We start from the raw sequence: 9,510 nt of genomic DNA on the forward strand, positions 1-9,510 counted from the left end.
AAGTAACAATCACAGGTAATTGAAAGGAATTCTGCAACACTAAGAATGTGGAAAGAACGTTCAGACACAACAAAAAAACTAACTACTCTTCAAAAGTCTAATTAAACAGAACCAGACAGGATTCCTTAATTCCAACCCCCCCCGCCACCGCCCAACCAACATCCATACAAAAGGTCACAAATATGAGCTTTTACAGAGAATAATATCATCCAAATATTTAAGAAATGTTATTAAAAAATACATTGTAAAATGTATCAGAAAAATAAGGGAAAAGGATATAAACGATAATCCTTGAAATGATATTGGAAAAAATACAGTATGTTTGTTTGTTAGTGAATAGCAGTATGCTTATACAGTACGTAAAACAGTTACCTTCAATTCAACTATATTTCAACCTCTTTTTGTACACTGGTGAAAATGAATAAGAACACAATATGTAGTTTACACCACAGTGGTGTAAAAAAAATTTAACATGGTGGACGAATATAGAGCATAAATATAGAACAGGTAATTACCTGTATTCTGATATCTAAATAGTATTGTCCAGTTAGAAACTTTTTTGTAATATTCCATTCAAATTTTTATGACAATTTGTTTGTGAAATATTCATAAATCATGGAATATGCACATCTTTAATTTATTCTAGCAACCCTAAATAAACAGACTGTATAGAAAAGCAATACAATAGTCATCTTAGTGATACTTCAAGTGTTATTATAAAATGAAAACTGACAATTGATGTTCTTTCCAGTTATACACAAGGAAAGTGGATCTGAAGCCCAGTTCAGACCAAAGATTTGTGACATGACGAGCTGCAGCTGGTGACTCTTTGCAACGTTTTAAAACTTGCCACCTGCAATTAGACAAGTTGACTTGCCTGCAACACCATTAGACATTCCGAGACAGGTGGTTCACACCGCTGCAACTCCTCTCTGCAACATGCTAAAACCATTTTGTCACATTGGGAATGTTTCCATCTGAACTGGGCTCTACACGTCATACATTAGGATAAATTCCACAAACCTTGGGTATCCGTGCTTGTGATTAAATGTCATAAAGGTTCTCTGAATAGCTTAATGTTTCCGACATTCCAGTTTTCCACTTACTAAAAAGGAATAAAAGAAATGAATGAAATGACGTCTACTGACCCAAGGCCTGTTTTGTGTGTAGTGCCTCTTCGGATCAGTTCTAGTGATGTTTTCAAGATAGCGTGGAACATCCTGAAAAAACACATCGCTGTACACTGCTCACAGATAAAAGGATATGTCAAAACAATTTGTGAGAAAATGCATGAAAGAGTGGCATCCGTCCAGCATTTACCCAAATCTCCTTATCTGTATTCCTTCTGCCAGTTTAATCGAGAATTATATCCTGTCTTTGCTAGCAAACCATATCGTTTTATAGAGGATTTCTGAATCCTTTTTCAAAGGTTGTCAGAAGAATTGAAACCAAAGCAGTTGCCATTCTCAAGGAAGCGTGTCCTCATCTTGTATCTCGTCTGCCCTTTTTTTCTCAGTGTCATTCCATTAAATCCTCCTATTTCTTTTTGTTTGGGTCTTTACCACCACAAACTGTTTTAAATGGGCTGAAAATGTATTTCAAACAGAAAGAAATGACGCACAAGCAAATAAAAAATAAAAAGTAAACCAACAAAACAATTACAAACGTGAAATCCCTTCCCCGGTCCACCCTCCCTTCCAATAATCTCCAGCTAAAAATGAATTTGGCCTGTTTTTAACCCCCCCCCCCCCATCACCAGCACTCTGTTTGGACTGGCTGGACCTCACAGGCCAGTCTCACTCGCTCTTCTTTCGTAGGACAAAGTAGATGACGCTGGAGATGAAGGTGAAGACGAAGCAGATCCAGGCAATGGTGAAGCAGTGTCCGTACGAGGCGCTCTTCTCCTCTTTGTGGAAGACGTCAGCGTAGATGGAGGCAGCGATCATTATGCACAGGCCTGGAGAGAAAACCAAAACGAGAGTGAGAGAGTGAGACGGGGACAACCGCGAAAGAAACGGGGCGGAGGTGAGAGGGGAGGGCGTGCGGAAGGACGAGCAGGAGAGCGGAAACCTGAGAAGTGCCGGAGAGCGAACAGGAGGAAGACATGGGCAGGAGGAAGGTAAAGGGGGATGGGATCCAGGAATGTAGCACGAGGAGGAGGAGAATGCAGAACAGAAGAAAGGCCGGGCGGCACTTTGGCCATAGACCACAGGATAGCCCCCCCCCCCCTTGTGCAACGGTATGCGGTACTCACAGGCGATGAGCTGGAAGACTCCGGAGAAGGTAAAGCGCTGCCCTTTGCCCAGGGTGAAGAGCTGAGCCACAAACACAAACAGGCCCAGGATGGAGAACACACAGGCCAGCACTGCACTGGCCTGCACCGCATGGAGGTAATCTGCAGGGGGCGCCACAGAAAAGGAACAAGATACGCTGCAGACGCACTGCACTCCTAGTTGCACCATGTTAATACTGCATAGACAGTGACAGATATGCAGGGAGGGAGGGTGGATTTGTAGTTCAATTGTGTCTCTAAACTCCGCTGGCACACTAAACTCCACGGGCACACAAACGTGACAGTATTATTTGCACGGTCCACCCTTGCATTCCCTCTACCTGCACTGTGGCTTACTATAATTAACTTGTTTTCCATAGAGGAAAACAAGACAGACGATTCACGTGCCGACAGGCTGTCTGGTTTACTGGCGTTCGAGCAGAAGGGACCTCGGTGCGCGTAGCCGATAGGATGACGCAGCGGCGGCTTTACCTTGAAGGTCACTGACAGGAATGTCAGTGTATTTCCAGGCTCCATTGACCATCATCCACTGACCCCACACGTCTGTGGAAAGTTCTTTCGTGACCCACCAGGCCTGGGAGAGACAGGGCATTTCACACACACTTTCCCCTCCCGTTGTGCTGGAATACTAGGTAACACTACTACTCATCCAGGACAATGTGCACAGTTCGCATTTGTTTAAATGGTCAACCTTGTGGCTTACTGCATGTACCAAAGCATTGCCTTGCATTCTCTATCTCTCAGACAAACCTGAAGTTCATAAAAAGTACAGCTGATTTTGAAAATTACTTTACGTTACAAAACACAAAATGTTTTTCAAAGAAAGCATGCAAGAGAAATGTCATGAACCAAATGGAATTAAAAAAAAGCAGAGTCATGTGATTCAATGTAACCAATCGTTTTTCCATTCACATATCTGTCATTTGTAGTGATTGAAATAGTACTCCCAAAGCACAGCAGTTTGGGCCAATTCAGGTCAGATTATTAACAGGTAAGCATAGCTGCATGTGCTAGCTGGCATAGCATAGCCCCTTAACACAGGAATGATCAGATTCCAGCATCGTTTAGACATCACTGGCTTCTTGCGTTGGGGCCGTGAACATTAATTTGAAGAAGGCTAAATAGAGAAGTAGCTTTCAAGCTCCAGGCTTCTAGATTCATACACACTAAGGTATTTCTGGGAAAACAATATATAATTGTAGTCATAGGCTAGGTAGTGTAAGGCAAATTAAATATAAAAATGTTACCATTTGTGCATTTGTAATACTTAGTACTTAGGTGATGCCTGTATGTCTCAGAGTTAAATTACTGTAAGTTCCAGCAGGGTGTGGTTTATTGAACTGATAAAATGATGATGATGACGTGCAAGTAAAACTCAAAGGACTATTGTTAATTGAGTGCCTTTACACTTTTCAGAACCATTCGCGATGGTGTACCGAAAGGTCAGAGAGACTGAGTGAGCTAATCATTCTCCTGCCACAGATACAGTGGTCAGTGGCATGTACGTGCCGACAGCAAACCGATGTCCAATAAACGGAAGGTCAAGCAGACAGAAATGCATCTTCATGAGACACAGTCTACATTGTCTGTATAACAGATAGGAACACTCTTAAGAAGATTCTGGCAAATGATATGGTCAATATTACTAACACAAGCAAGAAGCAACTGACAATAGGGTATACTAACTATGAGACAAGCAGAGAAAGACAGAAAGTAAGGAAGAGGAGAGAGGACGGATACTCACATTGTCAATTGTGGCGATGAGGAGAAGGATGATGGTGATAATGTGGAAGATGAAGATTCCAGCCAGGAGTACTAACATGGTGTCTGAGAGATAGAGAGAGGCAGGAATTGACAGTTACTAAATCCTCAGACTGGATTGGACATTTTAAACGCTATCTCTATTGGCCAACACATTCCACCTAACAACACCTACAAACACTCAGGATCAGGAAAACCCTGTGATTTCATGGGAAGCTATAAGCTGAATACCATGGCAGTCATAAGACCCCAACCCATGCATCACAGACTGGTTCAGCAATGCAATGCCACTGTAATGGAGGTGAGGCCCAAATGGAGGCCCAATTTCTGAAACATTTGTCAATAATAGACATGCTTATAAACAAATACAACAAATAGGCATCTGATGTAAAAATAATAAAAACAACTATAAGGTATATCAATTCACTAATGAAATGCACTTGGTTGTAAAATATGATATTACATACATATATATGACAGAATATGAAAATAAAAATGAATGCAATTAAAGATGGAGATTTTTTAATAAATGGAATCAAACCTAGCCGAGCTAAAGCACTAACCTTGACACTTAGATATACCAAATATTTTTATTATGCTATTTGCAGCTTTGTTTATGACTGATTTAAATAAAAATCCGTGAGTGGTGAGGGGTGTGTGTGTGGGGGGGGGGGGGGGGGGTTCTGTTTTTCACTGGAAGCTGGTTGTTTATCACAATTTGCATATGTACCGAGTTTACTAAGAGTGACGGCAGAACTCTACAGAGAAGTTTACAGCTCGCTAAGGTTAAATCAGGGTTAAAACCATGTACTCTCAGGCAGGTTCCAGACCCACTGTTACACTGAACCAGAAGGACAGTAAAGCCTCTCAGAGGAGGGGAAGAGGTAATAACCTCTGTGGTGCAGGGATGAGTTGTGACTCGTCTCTGACGTTTCACAAACGCCACTTAAAATAACTACGCCAAATACCTGGCCACTCATCCGCCCCTCACCCAATTTCCTCCTGTGAGGATAAACTGACACCTTGACGTGCCCGCACACACACACACACGCACACACGCACACACACACGCACGCACACTCACACACATACACACACACACCTACACACACACACGCACACACACGTACACACACACGCACGCACGCACATCCACACATGCACATACCTACACACACACACGCACGCACACTCACACACACACATGCACACACCTACACACACACACACATGCACACACCGACACATACATCTACACACACACACGCACGCACACTCACACACACACATGCACACACCTGCACACACCTACACACACACACACACACACACACACATATACACTTACACACACATACACTTACACACACACACGCACACACACGCACCTACACATGCAACAGCAGATAAGCAGAAATTGGGGGTATAAAACAGAATACTTGGTACCACTCATCGATAACGTTTTTAAAAAAATACTTCTCAGTTGTGCTCTAAATACCACATACAAACACAGTTTTAGTCGATCACTTACTTTTCCACGCACTAGCCACTAGCCAGTTGATAAATAGCTAAAATCGATCAGCTTAAACTAGTTAAACTGATAAAATGGAAGGTGGTTGGTTGATATTGCTATTTAAATCATCAAATTGGCTAACATACTTTATATTTTCCATCTCAGACTCCTCTGTGACTCCATGATATTTTACAGTTTTATATAATTCATTTTTGAGTAGAAGATTACCCCAAGGCATCTTTTGTTTCTGACATATTTTAGGCTATAATTAAAGTTTACACACATAAACTGGACACAGAAGGAGAATAGAGGGCTCACACTGTGAGTGAGTACAGCTTCACCCTTGCAAGACCGGAAAAATAAATGATACTCTGAATGAAAATGCCATCTGAAATATCTAAACATTACAGAAAAATCAAATAATCGAAAAAGGTACCTTCATAACCCCTGGCCACTTGCATTGCATTTATGTTCACCTCACTTAATATTGGCTTTCCAAACAAAAATAAGCTTCTCAACCCAGACTCAGTAACTGTGACCACAACGGTGAATGAATTTGACCATAATGATCGATGGAATATATTATATTCTCTTTAAAAGCACCATATGCCAAACAGAGAGAAAGGCCTCTCTGCATTTTGCCATATATTTGTCAGCAGGTCAACAATTGAGATTGATGCCTATTGTTTTTTTTTCCATTCCATCCCACAATGCCCCTCTGAAATTTCTTTGCATGCCAAAGGCACTCAACTGGAACAATGCTGTTAAAGCTTGTTTATGTAGCAGTAGCATGACGTAATGACAAGGAAAACCTCTGGAAAATAGCCAAAATATGGCCAGAGGAACATCCTGACCACTCACTGCTGCTGCTGCTGCTCAATAAGGGAACGAGACAACCTGACTTTAGATAGTCATGAAGGCCATTTTCTCTGTCGTACCAGCAAAAACATAACTTTGGTTCTAAGGACTACGGAAGACAGAGCCAGAGTGGGAGGAAAGGATGAACATTTATAAGGAGGCTGACCTCTGTGCTGCTGTGCAATAAGATTGATATGTTGATATTAGCAGTGTTAAACTTAAACCGCCCACACCACAAGCAAGGCTAACTATCTCATGAATTCAATATCCAGCTTTTAGGACCATTGCCAGCCACAGAGCTCAATCCTGGACGACACTGAACTTTCCTCCACTAGTCGTTATAGCTGGCTGCATTTATCGTTTTCCCACTCTTCGTTACATCATTCAATGAAGAGGAGGTTACATTCATATTGCAGATTCTTATTTGTTGTTTCATCTCTTGGTTCTCTCTTTAAAAGTAGTGATGTCCCCACCAATGCCACCATGGTTCTCCATCCATTTGTGTAATATGCCCAAATATCATGAAAGTTTTTGGATATACATTCAAAGTTTAAAATCGTTAATTAACCAAGTTTTTCCAATAATATTAAGAAGATAACTGTCACTCACTTTACATTTAAAGTACATTTAAATAATGTCAGTCAGGGAGGACAGTTTGTACCAATACTGTGTATGCATGTGTATTATTATAGTAGTCAAATAAATACACTCATGATTACAAAATACAAATGTATAAACATGTGCAACGACAGGCTTTGTCTTTTAGAGACTTTACACGGCAAATTGATAAATGCCCGAGGCAGTTGTGTTCACAACCTTTCGTCATAACATGCTTGACGAAACTGCATGCAGAAGGGTCGAACGCCATGTAGTAGGTTACATGAGTTCTGTTTAAAAAATATTAGAAGCGACAATGCGAATGTACCGGAGTTTACGAGAAGAATACTTGATTACACTGTCCTATAAATGAATATATAGCCTACTGACATAAAGAGAAATTGTAATAATGTACAGTTCACACGACTGAAAAATCGCAGCAAACCACTACTTACCTGTTCTCTTTAAGGCGTGTCCACAAGGGGAAAATTTTTAATTTCTCGCACAATATTGTCACTGAAATATATAGTGCAGTTAGTTCACTGATATGTTTACTTCCTTGGTAAAAAGAATTGATGCCCTTGAAAACGCTTAAATGTTCGGTTGGTGGAATTGCTAATATTTCGTGTATCTTATTGCTGCCTAAAGATATATCAACCTATGCTTGAGGGAAAAAAATCCTGTCCGAAGTTAGCACAACAATGGTTTTAGACTATTCTATTATACAATATAGGCCACCGTTAGGTTATAGCGTAAGTTATTTAAGTAAAGAGAAACGAAATAGAACAGAAGGTTATTTTTACTTTTCCTTGGGATAACGTTCACTTGCTACCGAAGAGAAAAACTATTTTTGGACAGCTTGTTTTTTTGACGCCCTCTTCTTCGTTTCCAAAGTTTGGAAATCCACGAAGACTTCACCCGCCCATTTCAGCGCTTTCTCACACAAATAAGCCCCCTCCCACCACCTACAGCCCTATCTCAGCTGTGGAACCCCACACCCGTCCCTCTCTTTTTCCTGAGGAAAAAAAAAAGAAAGCTTCTTGTCCGTTTTTTCACTCGCTGTCATTTCATTCACGTTTCTGATAACATTTTAAGTTTCATGTAGGCTATTCTTCTTCTTTTGGTTGTTTAAGGGGTATATAATAATAATAATAATAATAATAATAATTAGTATTATTATTATTATTGTTGTTGTTGTTGTTGTTATTATTATCATCATGTTGTTATTATATTATCATTATTATTATTAATATTATTACATATTGTATAGTGCAAAGTTTAATACATCCTTTTCCTTCCCTTCCTACCAAACCCCTGAATCTCTCTCTCTCTCTTTCTCTCTCTCTCGGTCAGGAAGGACAGTCGGTGCAAAAAAAATGCAGTTAGTAGGAAAAGGGCAAAGAATGAGTACACATTGCACCCTGGGAGATAAAGTACATTTACAGGGATTCACTGTTCACTTTGTTTCATTGTACAGTATCTTTGTGTTGCCCGACTGTCTGTCAACAGAGATAGGGCAGCTGGCCGGTGCCAGACTTCTCCAGAGACACGGACCCGGTATCCACTAGCAGCCTGACGGCATTGGCCTTATTGTGGTCTTGGCCTGCCTGCTAGAGCCAGCAGGTTGCTGGGTGATATAAGGAGCGGGCTGCGGTGGCAGAGGTGGCCACGGGTTGCCAGGCACGTCCCCTTTCCAGGAGACACGTTCGGCCATTTTCCATCGCTGCACCGGACCGAGGTCACGGGTTCCGGATGTGTTTGTTCACCAAAGAGACTGGCACAAAAGAATGGCTAACATAACTAGGTGTTGGCTTTGTGTCCTGTCCCTGGTGGACGCAATCAAACTCACAGGATGCTGCCTTCCTTCCACACTGACCCGTCGGCTTGGCAGGAATTAACAGTGCCCTGCTTAAAAGGAATCTCGCTCATACTGTCGTTTGTATTTGCTCCCGCAGAACCAATATGACCCATTGCTCCAGCATTGTCCCTAACCCCAAATACTCCGTCTGCAGTGGACTCCCCTTCTCACTGCTGAGTACTGGAGTCTGAAACGACACAGCTGCATAAGGCGGAGAGATGCAGCTCCAGGAAGGAGGCGTCACCGTCGTTCCACCTGCTAACAGCAGGCACATCCACAGAGCTACACCTGCCAACAGCAGACACATCGACAAAGCTACACCTGCCAACAGCAGACATATCGACAGAGCTACACCTGCCAACAGCAGACACATCCACAGAGCTACACCTGCCAACAGCAGACATATCGACAGAGCTACACCTGCCAACAGCAGACACATCGACAGAGCTACACCTGCCAACAGCAGACACATCGACAAAGCTACACCTGCCAACAGCAGACACATCGACAGAGCTACACCTGCCAACAGCAGACATATCGACAGAGCTACACCTGCCAACAGCAGACATATCGACACAGCTACACCTGCCAACAGCAGACACGTCGACAAAGCTACACCTGCCAACAGCA

At 42.0% G+C, this 9,510-nt stretch overlaps 1 protein-coding gene across 1 annotated transcript; it reads right to left on the bottom strand.

Annotated features, from left to right (window-relative positions):
• Window positions 1-412: 412 nt before the first annotated feature.
• On the bottom strand, window positions 413-7,968 carry emp1 (epithelial membrane protein 1). The gene is made up of 5 exons (XM_035405863.1): window positions 7,478-7,968; window positions 4,038-4,120; window positions 2,765-2,867; window positions 2,255-2,395; window positions 413-1,957 (listed from the first exon to the last, which is right to left on the bottom strand). The coding sequence occupies exons 2-5, from the start codon at window positions 4,113-4,115 to the stop codon at window positions 1,797-1,799; spliced, it is 483 nt and encodes a 160-aa protein (XP_035261754.1). The 5' UTR covers window positions 4,116-4,120; window positions 7,478-7,968; the 3' UTR covers window positions 413-1,796.
• Between the last annotated feature and the right edge of the window lie 1,542 nt (window positions 7,969-9,510).

The sequence above is a fragment of the Anguilla anguilla genome, chromosome 2, assembly GCF_013347855.1.
Source record: "Anguilla anguilla isolate fAngAng1 chromosome 2, fAngAng1.pri, whole genome shotgun sequence".
In the NCBI taxonomy this organism is placed as follows: domain Eukaryota; kingdom Metazoa; phylum Chordata; class Actinopteri; order Anguilliformes; family Anguillidae; genus Anguilla; species Anguilla anguilla.